Below are 19,086 nucleotides of genomic sequence, written 5' to 3'. Positions count from 1 at the left end.
GTGGGTGCAATTAGTACGCACCACCCTACAACAAAACCTCACTAGAGTGCAGGAACCACTCAGGTTACTGGTAGAAGTTTCTGGGAAAGGTCCAGTGAAGTCAAGGCTGACTAGCCTACACCTAGCAGTGACTAACCATATACATCTCTGATGGCTATCTTTTTGAATACAAAAGAGTCGAAATGGCATACAAGAATGACTATACATTGAACTGAACAAGAGACTAAGTAATTACATAAAAATCTTATTTAATATGCTACTTTCTGATGCTATCTCCATAAAATTGCGTTTGTACTTGATTAATTTTGGCGCTCTTTTTTATTACAGCAAGCCTTGGATGCTTACTTCATGCCTAATAGGCATTCATTACATGGGGAGCTGCTGCTGCACTGTAGCAGAAAGAAGGACCCAAGGCATAAACCAAACGTTTCCCTGTTTGCTACAACAAAGAACACAGATGGGGGTCTGTCAATGGATGTCAATGCTTTAATTCAAGGCCTAATTTCAGTGCAGATTTTTTTTTTAGTATAGTCAATAACGGCCTGGCCTACAGTGACTTTCCTCCCCTTTGTGCTGTAGAGAGATACACTACAGCTGGCCATGACTCAGCTAAACAGGAAAGAGGTTTCTGATATTGCTTAGATCAGGAGCCTTTTGAGGTCAGTGAGAAACTAGTTCACATGAGTTCACATATCGGGAAGGCTTTTCTGTAAATAGCTGGTTGGTAAGAAACAGATGAAGAATGAACAGTGTGAAAGCCCACACTGCTAAAGGCAGGTAAAATGGTTCCAAACTCCACTGCAACGAAAATATTTTCCTAGTTGTCAGTTTTTAATGATCATTGCAGAAGTTCAACTCACATACGTGATGGTACAAGAAGCATCCTGATTATGACTGAAGAATGATGTGTGTTTTTAAATATCTATTTATTCAGTGTGTGTGCATGTGCGTATGTGAGTGCCAGCACCTGTGAGCATATGCTTGTGGGGGCCAAAAGAACATGTTGAGTAGTCTGCTCTATCACTCTCCACCTTATTTCTTTGAGACAGGATCTCTCACTGAACCTGGAACTAGGGTGGTGGCTAGCAAGCCCCAGCTACCCTCATGTCTCCACCAGACACAATACTGGGGTTATAGGCAGGTGAGATCATGCTCTGCTTTTTACATGGGTGTGGCATCCAAACTCAGGTAAACCCACAAGTGCTTTTGCCCACTGAGCCATCTCTCCATTCCCTATATTATGTACGTTTTACAAAATAAGTTGATGGAACTGTCAAGATGGCTCAGCAACAGGACCTAAACAATGAGAACACTCATAGACATGCTATCATGGAAGGGGGAAATCTCATGGGTATTGGGGGATAGTCAATCAACTGTGCATTCCAAATTTGCATTTGCATTAATTAATTAACCTTGGGTCAGGATGCTGAATTAGCAACTAGTTGACAGAAAGTAATCATAGAGCTTCAGAGGGCACCTGGAAGAGATAGAGAGATGCACCAGAAGTAGGGAGGGATTTGGAGTGGCATAGAGCTTTTTTGTTTGGCAGAGCAGAAGGACAGTCTCTTTGGGAGACACCAGCAAGAAGAGAAGGTTAGCTAGGTGCTACTCAACCTCTCTGAGCTAGCAGGTTTTCACCCCAGCCTTTGAATCTATTTATAAACAGAATGATAGAGATTTAGTTAAAGCTACCTTTAGCTGCAGCGACAGAGCCCATGCCTGCGGGAACAAAATTCCCGACAGGCTACAGCCTGAGCAGCTGGCCCATTGATAGAGAAGCAGGCCATTAACTGTGGAGTCACAATTGCTGGCTGAAATAGCAGTAGATTAAGTCTCAGTCACTGTGCTGAAGTTAAAATAAACAACACATGAAGTTCCACCCATAGACAAAGAACTATAGGCAACTGTTGAGAGCGAGAATTAGTTATTTCCAGGGATGAGGCTCCCACTTGGTCATCCAATTCTAAGTGGATAGCTCTGAAAGCATGTACATACATTAACATTTAATGGACTCAGCAGATGGTATTTATACATGTAAACATTTATACATGTATAATAACAAAGAAAAAGCGTCTATGAGTGAGAGGGATGGGGGAATTGTCTATAGAAGGGGTTGGAGGGAGGAAACGGAAGGCGGGAAATGTTGTAATTATATTTTAATTAAAAACATAATAAAAAAAATGGCTCAGCATGTAAAGGCACTTGCCACAAAGCTTGATGACCTGAGTTCAATCCCTGGGGTCCACATGAAGGAAGCAGAGAACTAGTTCCTTCAAGTTGTCCTCTGAACTCCACATATGTAGAGGCATGTGTGCAACCACACTCACACACAAACACACAGTAAATAAATGTCTCAAAAGATACAAATCTAAGCTAATGCACTAAAAATTAATCTTAGAAAAGGAAAAACTTCATTTACTCACCAGCATTTTTTGTAGCTGTTCCACTGTTTGGTTAGCGACACTGATGCCATTGATTTCTCGAATTTCATCACCAACATGGAGTGTACCTAAGAAAATCACACACAATTATAAAGAGTAAATGAATAAATGTTTTTTATAACAATGAAAAGCCAAAGACAGCAATGTAATGAAAAATAAGTTATATATCTAAAAGCCAATGTTTCAGAGACAGGGCCACATTTGGTTTCAGCATTATTTAACTTTTATGTAGTAAAACCATCCAAACAGATAAGATCTTCTTTCAGAAAGCACAGTTTTGATGGCTGGCCACAGAAATTTGTTGACAACCCTATAAGATACTATCAGATATGAGCAGAGAGAACTGAAAATAAGACAAATGACTAGTACCTCTAAAACAAAAACATCAATGATGATATAAGCTAATAAGTGGATAAGTTGAGTAAGAATTCAGACATGGCTGAGGAGAATTTCAGTGAACTTGAAGATATAACAAAAGATTATGTATAATATAAGTCATAGAAATAAAGACATAAGAAAAACAGGAAATAAGAAATAAATAATATATAAAAAAGCTATGGAATATAGGAGTGTTTAATGTACATCTAAGTGAAATTCAGAAAGAACAGAGAGGACGAAGAAGAGGCAATGTTTGAGCAGTTGAACATTTCCTTGAACTAGTGCAAGTGTTACTATACAGATCCAGAAAGAAGAACATAAAAAGAAATCTGGGCCAGCAGTAAAAGGCTCTTGCCACCAAGTCTGACAATCTGAGTTCAATCCCTGGGACCCACATGGTGGAAAGAGAACTGACTCCCAGAAGCTGTCCTCTGACCTCTACATGCATGCTGTGGCATGTGTATGTGTGAATGTTTGTGTGTGTGCATATGTGCATGTGTGAGCACACACACACACAAAAGCAAATAAACATAATAAAGATATTGTTTAACTTGAATACATGTCAAGTTTAAAATTTCAAGGTAACCATTAACATCACAGAAATAGGGTGCAGAAATTAAAAGCTAATAATTAGGGGGTAATGAAACAAAAAAGTCACCAAAAAATGAACAAGGAAACCAAGATAGTAGAATCATCACAACAAATATTAATAAACTACTACTCCTATCAAAAAATAGTAATCTAAACTGGTCACAGTAGTGCACAACCTTAATCCCAGTGCTCAGGAAGTGGACGCAGGAGGACTACAAGTTTAAAGTCACCCTTGGCTACATAGTGAGTTTGAGGCCCAGGTACCTAATTTATATAGTCAAATATGTAAGTCCAAAGAGAGATTTATAAGTAGACAATGAAATACTCTACTACTATAAATGGATATTTAAATATTGGTAGGTCAAGCATACAAAAAACCAGCATATAGAAGATTTAAACAAAAACATTAACAACACCAAGCCAATCATTATATAGGGAACTCTGTATGCAGCAGTTAAAAAATAAAGGTTCTTCATAAATACAGATTCACAAAAATGATTAAAGTGCTATGCCATTAGGAAAGTCTTAAAAATCCCCAAGAAATGGTGTAATACAGACCACACTCGCTGACCACAACACAATTAAGTTAGCAGTAAATTACAGAAAGGTGTCTAGAAAATCTCTTCAAATATGATAAATAAAAAATACTTCTGAATCACTTATAGGCCAATGAAAAGTATAATAGGAATGTAAGAACACTGACAAATGAATTATAACAAATGGTTGCATATCAAAATTGGTAGGATACAAATAAAACAATACTTGGAGTTTTTATTGTCCTTTATTTCCGGTGGTGGGGATGGAACTCAGAAATGTGGTCTACAATGACTGAAACTCAAAGACAACAGCTCTTTTCTGTGAATTATAAATACAAAACAGAACTCCCCTCCATTTCTATCAGTAGAATTGGAAGAATTAAGAAAGGCAAAGAAAGAATTACAGATGGAACTCACCTTGCCTGTGAATCATACCCCCGTGCATGATTCTCGCAACAATACAATGATTTAGTTCATTCATTTTCAAAGTGATTCCCTGTTTAAAAAAAAAAGAAAGAAAGAAAGAAAGAAAAAAAGTTGGTAAGGATACAATTAAATGAAAGCACTATTTTATATTTGTGATTTTACTGTAGGTAATTTTAATTGGAAGAGCAATAAAATCATTAGAAAATATATAGAAGATGAAGATCTTCCATTACTTTACTCACAGAATTGTTCTATGATAGAAATGCTACTTGCTGGTGTTTTGACTGCTATAATACCATGCATGCATTTTATGCAGTGCTTTTTAATCTTTTAATTATGATTATTTTTCACATCGCTTTGTTTTTTTTATGTTGCCAACTATTAAAAAAAGGTTTTTACTCCTGCTTAGTTTATATACTTTCTATTAGTATATCCCTTATATTTCTTCCACAAAATAATAGTTTTATTTTATAACCCACATAAAATATTTCAAAGTGTAAAATTTGCTTAGTTTAACACATGCAAGTATGTGTGGACCTTTCACGACATCAGACGGTAACTGTGTCTTATCCCCAAAGATTTCCTCTTATTTGTTGGTCATCTACTCCCATTGTTCTAGGCTCTCTACTCATGCCCAAACAATCACTGATGGGCCTTTCCTGACTATAGGTAAATTTGTATCATCTAGAAATGGAGCAACATTCATTTTGGTTGCTTTCTTTAACTTATGATAATTCTTTTGAGAGTCTGCCATTTTGTTATAGTATCAATAACTTAATTTTTGGTCTTTGTTGAACAGTCTTGCATTGTTTAGACACAAGAACGTGTTCATCCATCCCTCCACTGCACTGCTTTCAGTTTTGGCAGTTATAATAAAGCAATTCCTGGCTTAATCTCCATTTACTCATAATGATTTTTTTTTTAAAGATTTGGGACATTTCATGTATTTGCGCATCACCTTTCTACAGACACTAGGATAACTTTTTCTGTGTTAATATTTTAGTATATACACTGTTGAAATGAGCATTTATTAATGTTTTCATATTTTGTTAATTTGCTTTGCTAAGATTATGTTTAGAAGTTTTGCATCTATATTCATGAGAGATTCGAATCTTCACCTTTCTTGTAATGTTATTATCTGGCTTTATAGGGTAGCACTGGCTTTATAGAATGAGTTGGGAAGAACTTCCTTTTCATTGGTTTGGGAAAAGTCCATTTGGAATTATGTGAGGCCTGTCTGGGGTGAAGAGACGTCTGTTTACATCTCCTCAGGAAACATGACTGCAATAGACTCATTGTTTTCATGACCAAGCTGACCTTCTGTTTGGTTCATGCTGTTGAGTTTGTTTCCTAGTCTACTGACGGCTACCTTGTTTTCAGTACTGAGGATTGAATTCAGGGCCTCATAGATACTACACCAACACTTTACCACTGCGACATATTGCCATTCTCATTTGTTTCTATTGATTTTTATTACATATTCCACTTATCTTGGCTTTAATTTAGTTTCATTGGTCTTTTTTTAAAGGTGGAGATGTGAGACAAGGTTACTGAATTGAGACATTTTTGTTAATATATATTTCTCCTTATTAAGTACTATTCCAGTCATATCATACAAAATTTGATACAGTGCAATTAATTTTCATTAACTGAAAATGCTATTTACCTTCTGATTTCTTCTTGGGTTACTTCAAATTGTGTTACTTAGTTTTCAAGTATTTGAGATATTTTCTTTCTTTTTTAAAATTTTTCTTTTCACTTTTTATTTATTTTTGAGATGTTCTTGCTGTGTAGCCCAGGCTGGCCTCAAATGCACAATCCTCCTGGCTCTGCCTCTTGAGCACTGGGATTATAGGTGTAATACTATACCCGGCTTCTATCTGTTATATTAGTTTCCAACTTACTTTCATTATGGTTGAGAATAAACTTTGATATTAATATAGCCACTTCAGCCTTCATTTGAATAATGTTATACTGATATAGCTTTTCTATCCTTATTTTGAAACTATTTTTATTTTTGTATTAAGTACATTTTTTTTTTGTAGCGCATGCCATGAATACTTTTTTTTTAAACCAAACTGACAGACAACCTTAGCTTTTTTCTTGTGGGGTTTCCAGACAGGGTTTCTCTGTGTAGCCCTGGCTGAGCTGGATCTTGCTCTGTAGCCCAGGCTGGCCTCAAACTCACAGAGATCTGCCTGCCTCTGCCTCCCAAATGCTGGGATTAAAGGCTTGCTAACCTCTGCTTTTTAACTGGAGAATTTAGACTATTAAGATTTAGCATGGCCGGGCGGTGGTGGCGCACGCCTTTAATCCCAGCACTCGGGAGGCAGAGCCAGGCGGATCTCTGTGAGTTCGAGGCCAGCCTGGGCTACCAAGTGAGTTCCAGGAAAGGCGCAAAGCTACACAGAGAAACCCTGTCTCGAAAAATCAAAAAAAAAAAAAAAAAAAAAAAAAAAAAAAGAAAAGATTTAGCATGATTGTAACATAGTTTGGTATAAATATATCTTCTTGTGTTCCACTTCTTCTGTGTTCTTTGAACTTCTTTTTTTCTGTGTTATTGTGGATTTATTCTCAGTCTGCTGTATCTTGTGGTATTCTTTGGCTTTGCTGACAGCCAGCAAGTCCTAGTGATGCTCCCCGTCCTTCATCTCCAGGGCTACAGTTACAAGCACATCTGATTTGACCCGGGTGATGGGGACTCTGCTCTCTCACCCACTGAACCCCCTCTTTGGTCTCCCCCAGTCCCAGGTATCTGTAACCCTTCGTGTTGCTGCTTTCACGGCTGTAGTTGGCTTTATTATAGCATATGTATTTAACCTACCAATTTGTCTTTGACTTCATTTATGAGGACTTTCTAATAGTGCACAGCCATTTCTTTCTACTTGACCTTTGTGTTACCCTTGTAATCCATTTTACATTCTTATACATCCCACTGCAAAGTATCATTGGAAGAGATTGAAGAGAGAAGGAAAAAAAGTGACAGTCTTTTAGCTTTGGTGGTCTATAGATATTTACATTTGGCCCATTTTTGAAAGACACTTTTGTTGGTCCTCCCAGATTCTTAGCTCTGCTCCCTCAATCTAGGGACTCTGCCTGCTCTGCTTCAGAACTCCCTCCGCACGCGCTGGCCTGGAAACTCTCTAAAGGTAGCAAGGTGGGACAATTACAGGTGTTAGTGTCTTTGCATCCTCTCTCTCTGAGAACTCTATTCCTCGCTGCGTGATGTCCAACGTCTCCAAAACCATTCTCACTTGTAACTGAACATCTGTCACAATCTCATCTGTTTCAGATGAGAGGCCAGAAGCCTAAGTTTCCTAGTTATAGTCACAGCCATTTTCCATTTGACTTTGCAAACATTCCCTATTAAAAGACAAACTTCCATAAACATGTTTTTGCAGTAGACTTGCTTGATCCTAAGAATCACACAGGGAGCTGTTAAATAATGCTGACTCTTAAGCACACTCTTTAGATTTATATTCCTGGGGACAGGAATGGAGCCCAGAATTATGTATATTTGAACAAGGTCACTTTATAGGATGGTGGTCTTGAATTTGAAGTGGTTAGTAGTAGGCATTCAATTTTGCCTCTTTGGAGAATAAAATTCTGTCATAAAGCTTCATGGAGTTATCTCAGAATTTATATTCTAAGTTTAATTTGAACCACGCCACAAAATATATTTTTGCATGGCTCCTATTTTGAAGCTCTCAGAAGGATTAGGCAAGTACTGTGAAAAGAACAGTTTATCAAAATGATTGTGGTCCTAACATTCAATTGTAATGTTCAGGTTTCATTTCCAATTTGTACAGTCAGTATGTATGGTTACTTAGAGTAGTATTCTGGAAAATGCCATAAATGAACACATACGTCAAACCAAGTTTCATAAGGGAAATGATGGCACAACAGAGATCTCACCCTTAAAGCTAATAGGTTTCTATATTAACTCAACTAACATGAATGGGAAGCTACTATGTTGTAGACGCTTTTAGGCATAGTAGTAAAGGAGGAAGACAGCATCTTCATTGCTAGGGAAAATTACTTCAAACCAATTATAGTCAACATTTTTTATTCTGTCCAATTTCTCTGCAGAGAAGAATTGACTCATATTGTTCCCAAGATCACAAACTCCAGGGCACGTGTTGGCTCAGCTTGGGATGGGTATGAACTTATCAAACTTGAGGAATTGGGGGTGTCAAAAATTCTTGGTCTTTCATTGCTTATACAAACAAGCTTTTCCCCGCTTGTGTAAGCTAGTTCAAGTATGGTATTTGTCATTTCTAACTACTGGAGTCCTAATCAATAGGGAAACAATTATGAGTAGAGTGTTACAAACTCAAAAAATACAGGGTCTAAAGGAAGTGTATCACCCTTAGGGAATGCATGCATTATAGAGGGTCACCAGGCAGAAGAGGGCATGTAGATACACTCTTCAGAGTAATTCAGAGCTACAAAGAAGGCAAAAGAACAGGCAAACAGCCATAGTAACTGCAATAGAGTTATAGTCTATTATTGTTAATATATGTTTTACATGAAATAATTCCTGTTTTCATGGCAGCCAGTGAAAATACATGCCATCACCAAGATCACAAGTGAGAACAGCCTTTTAAAGGAGACTTTAAGGAGTGATTGAAGGTCATTTTTGCTTTCTGAAAAAAACTAAGAGATAGATGTGTGTTCTTTCCCTCAATTTGTGTAATCAGCCCACATAAAAAAGACAAACAACTACCATTATCTTGCTTCAGATTATAAGATCACAAGATATTTTGGGACCTCCTTACGGTCCCTTACACCTTTCTGTCTGCTTTGCTTGGTTGGACATTACCCCTTCCGCCTTTCCAGACAGCCTTTTCTTCTCTCTAGTTTTGTTGTAACTGGGCTTACCAAACTGTGCTTACCTGCAAATTTACCTCCTTAACGTGGACCACCTTGTGGAAAGTGAGCTCCAGGAATGGACCATATCTTATCTGCCCCTATATCACAGCTTATCTAATGCAGTGAATACATCCCATGGACTTTCAACATTTGCTCATTGGGGAAATCAAAGCATAAAATGAATGGATGAAATGTTTGACTTTCACGGTTTGGAGGGGCCTCAGGATCATTTAGTCAGTGTGCTTCTAGAAGTGGACAACCGGCGGTCCATGAGGTCCATGGATGTAACATAATATGTGCAAGGCCTCAAATCCTGTTGCCAGCCATGCTCTTAAGAGCAAGGGTTGCTAAGCCCCGAGAGCAGCAGAGCAGGTACCTGATTTGCATGGCCCCTGTGTGCTGCCAGATAATGTTAGAACAATGAACAAGAGTATGACCAGAGAACTGAGGGCTCTCTGGAAATTGTGGTCACAGATCTGCTCTCCCTCCTTAAGCAGGTATTTTGCCTTTTCTAAGCTCCGAAGAAAAAGATAAATGCATATATTTGAATGTCTTCATCCCTAGAAATATGCTCCCATCTCTAAACTTGAAGGTTGCCCAGTGCCCCTCTTCACAATGTCGTTGTCTCCTTATGCATTCAATCGTATGAGCCCGAGGTTGCAGGGTCAGTGAGGTTGCAATCCACTACTTGTCTTGCTGATTTACTTTCATTCACTCATATCTTTTTTGAGACAGAATCTCAAGTAGCCCAAGCTGGCTTTGAACTTGCTATTAAGTTGGTTCTCTCATCTCCCCAGTGCTGGGATTACAGGCATAGGTCACAATGCCTGGCTTTTTCATGTTTTCTCTCTGGATGTACATTCCACTAGTTCTGAGTATCATTATCTCCCCCCTGCACCATGGCAGTGTCTGCTTTGTTAACTAGTCTTTCTAGACTCTATACTACAGTCTCCAGATTGCTAGTTCTAAAATGAGAAACAAATCCAGCTCCCAGCTTAAAACCTTCAGTAGCCTTCTGCTGTTTTTCAGCTAAAGACCTAGCATGTCTTTCAGTAGTGTATGGCCCACCCTTGCTATGGGCCACCCTGTCTGCTGGCCAGCTGCAGTGCCTGGTTTCCATCTGGAAACCATGAAAGAGCCTTCTCACTACTAGAGTACATGCTCTTTGGTTTGCCTGAACTGCGCCACCCTAGGTCTCCATCCTTTTCATCTGCTCAGTGACCACCCCAGAGCCTTTCCTGATCATCTCAACCTATGATGCTCCTGAGAATGATTGGAGGTACACTACCAGTTCTCTTCCAACTGCATGGGAAAATGAATAACAGGTTGATGTGAATGGGAGGAAGCTTATTTTAGCAACATTATTCAGGTCTCTGAATGTTTTCTGAATTATTTTTCTTCAAATTTTGGTGAAAGCAAAAGGTATGGAAAGTACTGGAATTTTTAATTAACTAATTTTTACAATGCTAATACTTCACAATTGCTTCTTTCTTTGCTATATGAGAGATTTTTTTTTTTAAATTCTTGAGTAATGTACCTCTTCTTGGAAAGTTGAGAAGTAATTGTTACAGGAGAGGTGTGATGGCCAGCACGTCTAAGATCTGGTGTCAGGCAGATAACTCTTGGAAAAAAGGGCAGGGGAACTGATGATCTGGAAACTGATTTCTTTAGAACCATCCATGTCCACCCTTCTTGTCGTCCTCCTCTGTACAGGGTGAAGTTGGCTGACTGTAACTCCAGTTTTTCCTACTTACCATTGGTTCATCTGTGTTCTTTTGGAACTGGACCAGCCGAACTCTGGTCACATTCTCCATGTCCATGTCTCCATTAGCGCTTTCTGGAGAATCACCATTTAAATAGGGAGAGGTCGGAGGAGGTGTGACCCTTAATGCTTCATCACTGTAAACTTCATGTGCCACTACGTCGTGAGTCTGAAGTAAGGCCTGGCGTTTTCATGAAAGAAGAAAAATATTACTTACAGTACCATTTGAGCAGGATTCTGCTACATAAACGTATGTTAATTATACTTCTTCTCAAAAGTATTTTTCATCTAAAGTGACTCAAAACAAACTATATCTCTAAACTACCTCAATTCCTTTGTGGCAAATTATCATGATAAATGGATCTCTTTTTCAAAATAGAATGAGCAAGTAAGGGAGCAAACCAAGGAATGGAGGGGCCTATCAATTACCAGGGTTAGAGGTGTCATCTAGTGTTAGGCTATAAAACTGTATCCAACTCACATGTCCAAATAAAAGCTGAAATAATTTTATTATTTTAAATTTTAAATAATTTAGCAGAAAGAACGTTTATTAAAAGAACCAGAAAATCTGCACTGGGGCTTTAAACTGAAATAAATGGTAATGATGACTGTACTGAATAAATAGCTTCTGTGATATGAATGAAAGGATAAAATTAGTATTGCTTACTAGTAGGTTGGTAATGGAAATGAGGGAGAAGCAAGGATCGAGGAGGACCCATAAGCTTCAGGTTCTTACAACTGAATGGACAATTATACAGTGACATAAATGGTGTCTACAAGGGATGAAGATAATTTAGAATGTAACTTAGGAAATCCAATTAAATTATATAGATGCACTTAAGACACCAATTTTCTAAAATACCGGACATACAGAACTCAAAATTGAAAGTTTAATTTATTTTACATTTATTTATCTATTGGTATATGTATGTACACACATGTGTGATTACACACATGTGCTATGGTGTTCGTGTGGAGGTTGGAGGACAACCTGTGGAGTGGTTCTCTACTTCTACCATGTGAGTCCTAGGGACTGAACTCAAGTTCTTAGGTTGGGTGAAAAGTTCCTTTGCTTGATGAGTCACGTCTCAAAATGGAAATGTTTTATTCATTATCTTTTTTGGAGCTCTTGGATAAATCGTACAGTTATTATCTTTTATTATTTTGGAGAGGGGGTCTCATGTATTCCAGGTCGGCCTTGAAGTCACTATGTAGGAAAGGATGACCTTGACCTTCTGTTTCTATCTCCCAAGTTCCAGAATTATAGGGGTACATCACCATACTCGGTTCATTGTGGTGCTGGGGATGTAACCCAGGGCTTTGTGAATTCTAGACAAGTACTCTACCAACTGAGCTACACCCTTACCCCTAAGTTAAAAATGAATACTTATTCATTTTGCAAAACTCACTAACAAAGAAAAAGGATTTCTTTATCCTGACATCTGTATGTCATCTTGGCAAACTTTGATAATAAATCTCTTTTGTTTCTCTAAAAAAGGATATCTTCCTGCTTTGTCCCATCATAAACCCTTTTTAATAAGCATGAGAAATTTTAGCTCAAAGAGAATTTACAACTGACTATTGTTGGTCTGTTTGAAATTTTATACAGATATACTAATGATATATATATATATATATATATATATATATATATATATATATATATATTGTATATATATATTAGTGTGTATGCTAACTCTAAATTTACTTTCATTTTCATCTGTAATATGTGTGGTAATGAGATATGTGAAGATAATGAAAATGCAATTCAATAGTATTTCAGCATCTGAAATCACTTCCTAAAAGGCTATTTACTTCCTAAAAGAGCTATTTACAAGTCCTGCATACAAGGCAAAAATAAGGTAATGCTGTGTTCAAAGCAGTAAGGAGATGGTGCTGGCTTGTCATCAGTAGGTGCTCAGAGTAATCCATTTATTCTGTTTCTAGTGGAATAAAGCCCAGGCCGCTGTTCTCCACTGCAGCTTTAGATGAGGGTCACTGAAGGCCACTGACAATGCACAGCTTTAAAGTAGAGCTCCTCAGGGGCCCTGGGAACCTGAGCTACCAAGTGTGGAGGTTGGACCACGTGGGCAAATCCTTCTTTCTGTGCTTTAATTTAGCCACCAAAGAAGCTAAGATTTAGAGTAGAAAGGCCAAGTCAGGAATGGGCTAACTAGAGAAATTCATCTCTTAAAATCAGGCTCATCATATCAAATAGATATCTTTTATGACTCAGGATACTTTGACTGGTACATACAGGCAAGCTTTCATGGGGATGAGATCAGCCTCAAAGTCCCATGAATTGATAAAATGTTTATGCTGCTTTTTGTAGATTATTTCTATTCATCCTTTAAAGTTATATAAACAGGCGCTTGCATTTAATGTATTATTTATAAGGAAAAATAAGCCCTCAATCATAAAGCAGTATCACACTGAATTTTTAAAAAGGCTTAAATTATGTTGTCAAAAAAGGTCACCCTTGATATTAACCAGAATTTGCTTCTGTTAATGACTGCTGGCGCTAATTCATATGCAAACAGAAAAGGGAGACATGCACAGAATGCTTAACATAAGGTTAAAAAGCATATAGAAGATCAACGTAAGGAGACTGAAGTTTTACTATTTCCTGTGAGTGTCTTATAGGGTATGATTGAGCAATCAGTACTAGGCTGAAATAGCTGTAGTTTGTTTGGATGTTTCTAGACACAGTCTTGCTATCTAAACAGGCTGGCCTAGAATTGGCATTCCTCCTGCCTTGGCATCCTGAGTGCTGGACAGCAGGTTTGGGCTGCCATATGGAGCTTAAATTTATCTTACATTCGTTATTAATTTTCTGTGTGTGTTTACACCCATGAATATGCTTGCCACGGCACATGTGTGGAGGTCAGAGGTCGGCTTGCAGGCCTTTGCTTCTCTCTTTTCACCACGTGGGTTCCAGGAATTGAACCCAGGTGGTCAGACTTGACCTGCTAGGCCATCTCACGGGCTGCCTTTCTTTTCTCTCCTTTAAGTGATTGCAGATATTTTCAAAGTGTCTGTGTTTTAAGTACTTGGTAACTAAAAGTTAAATGCTCTGGTTATAGTGATTAGAAAGCAAAGAAAAGTCCAGATAATTGAGCAAATTAAGTATAAAGTATCAAATATGCAAAGAACAACACTGGAACTTTGGTAAAACAAAAATATTACATTTATCAAAATATTTCCACATAGCTGTTGTTATTTTTAAAGCCCAGGGTTTTAAAAATCATTATTAAAATATGTATAAGACAAAAAACTTCAGTACCTAAAAGTTTATTTAATATATATTTTAAAATTTTATTTCTTACAAAGGATATTATCCATGTGTGTGCTTATTCAAGAATTACCAATAAGCATAATGTAAGCTTACAGGAAAATTCATTAGTGTTACAAATAGTCTACTTTTTAGGAGTCTGGGCTTTGGAGCCAGCGAGATCTGGCTTGAACCTTAGGGAGGCCATTTTCTAGGTGGGTAACTTTAAACAAGTGTCTACTTCACAGGGCAATTTCTACTAATGAGAATAGTCACACAACTTTACATCCCAATTACGAGCAAGTCCTGTTGTTCCCTACCATCTCCAACACGAAATCTCAACTGCCCATCTACCACTGTCCTCATCTTTCTCTAAGCTCCATCACTTCTTTCATTGCCTTCTAATTGGCCTCTCTCCTACCGTCCATTTACAACGTGTGAGCTCCAGAATTTTCCATCCCTTCCTTTGAGACAGGATCTTACTCCGTAGCCCTGGCTGGCCTGAAACTCACTATATACCTCGGGGTGGACTCAGACTTGCGGCATTTCTCCTACTTCAGCCTATCAAGTGCTGGGATGACAGGAATATGCCGAATATGCCACTATGCCAAGGAACAACCGTGAAAGCATGGATTGGATCGGATTTTCTTGCTTGCAAGCACTCAGTGCAATCAGTACTTTAACCAGGAGAAAGCCCTGGACGCTTTACTATGGTCTGGAGAGCTTTACTTGGTCTAGCCTCTGGCAAGCGCTGTAAGCATTTCTGTAGCACTTTCTTCCCTTTTACTAAACCCCATCTTTAATGGACTTAGTTGTCTCCTTGAACCCACACAACTTCCTTCTGCTTCTTCCTGTTTGAATGTTCAGGGGGCCAGCTCTTCCTGTACCAAGGCTCAGCTTAGCTAACTCTTCAGCGGGGCTTCCCCTGAGGATATAAAAGAGCCCCCGCCCCTTTACTACTGCCACTGCACTAAATCTCTGCCTCCTGGTTATTATCGCAGTCTGAAATGGCCGTGTTGTTTCATGTGTTCAGTCTGTTTCTAATCATCTAGCCACCCCATCCTGCGGCCTCACGGGAAGGGGAAATTCCAGGAGGGCTGGAACTGTTCTTCCCATTAACGACTAGATGCCTAATGGCTAGCACAGCGCACCTGGAGCACAGGAAGTGCTGAGATATTTGATAAACGAATAAAGATGGCTTTAAAGCACTGAGCTAGGCCTTCAAAGAACTTGAGGAATTATTATTTCTGAAAATGTTTACTGATAGGGATAGGGAGGGACACACACACACACACACACACACACACACACACACACACACACACACCCCACATGCTCTCTAAGTTTAGAAATGCAAAATAAATCAAGGCCTAGAGGGTAGGTAAGCTATGAGGAAAAAACCCTTATCCTGTAAAAAGGTCATAATTGGGTCTATGCTAATTTATTTCTTTAGTCTCCTTCAAATCCAAAAGATGTATTGTCTGAAATGGTCCTATATAACTCTATGAAGTGAGCTCAGATTTGTTTACAAATGTGGGGGATAAACTGCACAGAGCAGCGAGTGGTGAGGGGAACCTACTTGCAAACGGGCCAGTTACTATTGTGCTCAGTGTTTTACGAGAGCTTACAATGTGGACTCTGTACACAGGCAGATGACAGGCACTGTGACGTGACCAACCATCCTTATTAGCTAACACTGACGAGGCATTAAGCATACATCAGGCAGAAAGCAGGCTAAGTACAGTAGGCATCCATTTAGTTCTTACTCCAACTACAACAGGTTGAGCTCGAGATCACAGACCTAGCTCACAGCAGCAAGGATGGAGTTTAATCTCACGTCTGCCTGAATTTAGAGCTTTAATCACACTTAACCTATAGAAGACATGATGTCTGAAGAGGAATGAATTGTAATCTGGGGAAACATGGCCCCCATATATGCAGTATCAGTGAACAAGATAATAATTAACTCCTGTTGTGATTGTTCAAATGTGAGGACACTAACAGGGCACGGAATCTTTCTTTTTTCCTGCTTTGGTATATGGAGGACAACAATGATTAAATGAGATCACAAGCTCACAAAGCTAAGCTGAGATTTGGACAGACATAGGAGAACTGCCCAGGCCCATTCTCCAGGGACAGGGCCTGCATCAGCAGCTCAGTGTGTATTAGAATGCCACACACAGGAATAGAAAGGGGAATAGAGAAGAGAGGTTAACATAGATTTAGAGTAACTAGGAATGACTTCGATAGCAAAGGTGGGATTCAAACTGAGTTCTACAATGACACATTTCAGCTGTAAAAAAAGTAAGCTCGCCCAGACACAGAACTGTATTTCTAATTCTCTACAATGGGATGGCTAATTTGAATTTAGCCATTAAAGCTTAGAAAAATTAGGGAGGGGATACAGGAAATTGCTTCTTTCAAGATGGTTGCTTTGAAGGACATGTGAAATAGCATGTATATAAAAACTCACAGGTATGATATGATACATGTTATATTGTATAATAAATAAACTAGCATTTAAAATAAATAGTTGTAGTAAAAAAAAGGTTTTAAAGTCATTATTTTCACCCAGAGGGCAGTTGGCTGGATTTTCCATTCTTTGTATATATTCCATATCTACAGCTGTGACTGTTTAAAATGTTATATTCAGCATGAATTACCATCTGTAATTGTGCTGTTTTTTTATGTGCCTATGTGTATACACCTTTGTGCAGATGACCTTGGAGGTCAGAAGATGTCAGATCTCCTGAAGCTGGAGTTACAACAGTTACGAGTCTTCTAAAGTGGGTGTGGGAACTGAACTTGGGTCCTTTGGAAGAGCAGCAAGCACTATCAACCACAGAACCATTTTGCCAACCCCTGCAATTCTACTTTTCAATTGCAGATAAGTAGATAGCTATAGACTTTTCTCAACAAAAAAAGTTTCTTAGCTATTTCAAATTTCTAATAACTGGCTAATGCACGTGCTACTCCTATTTTTCATAGAAACCAATGGAAGATGGGTAGGAGTTCTGCACTGTCTAAAACAAAGACACCTTGAGTTTAATTCCTGGAACCCCTTCAGCTTGTTCTCTGACCTCCATGCATGCATGCACCACCCTAAATAAATATAATGCAAAACCCAAAGCCAGTTTTTCATTAAAAATTGCCCTCAATTATAGCTCTCTGTGGTTTAGGTAGCATAGTGAGTGAGGCAAGAACTATACGGAAGCAGATCCTCATTTGGGGTATACATAGTTCTTGAAGAATCACCTTTACAACTATGACACAAGGTCAACCAAAACAATAAAATCAAAATATTGGTTACTATCTGGGATTATAATCTTAGTCTGCTACTATGGTCAGGAACCACAAAATGCTATTTCAGTCAATGATATACTACATATACAAGATTATATTGAAGCTGAAAAATTCCTAGTGCCTAGTGACTTCATGGCATAATGCCTACTTACATGGTTGTGGTAGTGATGCTGGCGTAAACCAAATGACTGCCTAGTCAGTCACATGAAAGCATAATATATATAACCATAAGTTATTCATGGAACATCAGACTAGAGAGCCATGATGTTATTGGCTTCTTTACTGTGTTATACTTTTTATCATTATTTTACAGTGTGTTCCTTCTAGTTAGAAAAAAGTTTAATTATGGTAGCACTTATAATCTTTGCATTTAGGAGGCCAAGGCATGAGGATTCTGAATTTGAGGCTAGTCTGGGTTGCTTAGTGCGATCCTAGGTCAAACATAAGTCAAGACCAAAACCAAAAACAAAATGAAAACAAAGAAACAACACATTTACTGTAAAAATGCATGTCGTGTTATCCTAATACTAGTGTCACGTGCCTGTGTTTACTGTGTCTCTTGATTTCATCATTTCTCTTGTGTGCTTGTTGAATTTCACATTGTTCTGCTCACTATGATTCTAAGCGCCTCCTAGGACTATGCCATACAAATGGACTGTGTAGCCTGGTGTACACTGGTAGCCCATATCACCTGGGCTCTTTAAGGGCACTCTGTGATATGCTTACAATGACAAAATTGTCTAATGACATATTCCTCAGAATTTATCTCCACAGTAGGTGACATGACTGTATAAGGATAAAGTATTTTATGAAGGTTATTAAAAACTTCTTGTGAAAGTATGGTTTAGGTCTAGTGATGTGTTACTTACCATGAAATGAGGTTGTGTTAAAATGCGTTTTAGTTCCTTTGCATCATTATTCTCAGGGTAACATGAAATTTCTTCCAATACCTAGAAAAACAAGATACATACTAGTGAAAAATGATATGAGATTTACAAAGCATGGAACTCTTTTAAATTAAAATCCATGAGTGGGTTTTTGTGGTGGGAAAGACAATTACTTTAAAAACATTTGTTGAGTTCAAAGGTTATTAAAATATGAGAATAATATTGATAGAAGTAAAATGGAACAAATGCAATAATAGTTTGCCTTTAATACCCAGCTATGACCTAAAGGTAACGAAAAACTAAAAAGCAAACTGGGAAGTTTGTAACATATATTTATTACAGGTTTAAGAAACTTAAGTACCTTAAGGAGAAAATTCAAATTTACCCCCCAAATCAATTCCTACTGAAAGTTGATAACAGCCTTGAAAAGATGACCAGACGTTCAACGGGAACAGTGTATAAAGAATGCTCATGAAGTAGGATCATTAATGAAGAATACACTTCATTTCCTTGCAGCTTGGTGGGAGGAATGCTGTTCTCCATGCTTATCTTCCACCACAGAGAAGACAGTGCTTCTGCCAATGGCCCCTTGGACAAACTCCAGCGACCCCAAGAGCAG

At 38.3% G+C, this 19,086-nt stretch overlaps 1 protein-coding gene across 20 annotated transcripts in view; it reads right to left on the bottom strand.

The window, feature by feature from the left end:
- Positions 1-19,086, bottom strand: part of Cask (calcium/calmodulin dependent serine protein kinase) — a 332,948-nt gene that overhangs the window by 33,813 nt on the left and 280,049 nt on the right. For all 20 annotated transcript variants that reach the window (XM_076561547.1, XM_015995775.3, XM_015995781.3 and 17 more), the window contains 4 exons: positions 18,450-18,530; positions 10,999-11,187; positions 4,364-4,442; positions 2,424-2,509 (listed from right to left, as the gene is read on the bottom strand). In XM_076561547.1, coding sequence (XP_076417662.1) covers positions 2,424-2,509; positions 4,364-4,442; positions 10,999-11,187; positions 18,450-18,530 — 435 coding nt within the window. The remainder of the gene's footprint in view (positions 1-2,423; positions 2,510-4,363; positions 4,443-10,998; positions 11,188-18,449; positions 18,531-19,086) is intronic.

Source organism: Peromyscus maniculatus, chromosome X (genome assembly GCF_049852395.1).
Source record: "Peromyscus maniculatus bairdii isolate BWxNUB_F1_BW_parent chromosome X, HU_Pman_BW_mat_3.1, whole genome shotgun sequence".
Taxonomy (NCBI): domain Eukaryota; kingdom Metazoa; phylum Chordata; class Mammalia; order Rodentia; family Cricetidae; genus Peromyscus; species Peromyscus maniculatus.
The sequence above is the reverse complement of the archived record's forward strand: the minus strand, read 5'-3'. Positions and strand labels throughout refer to the sequence as shown.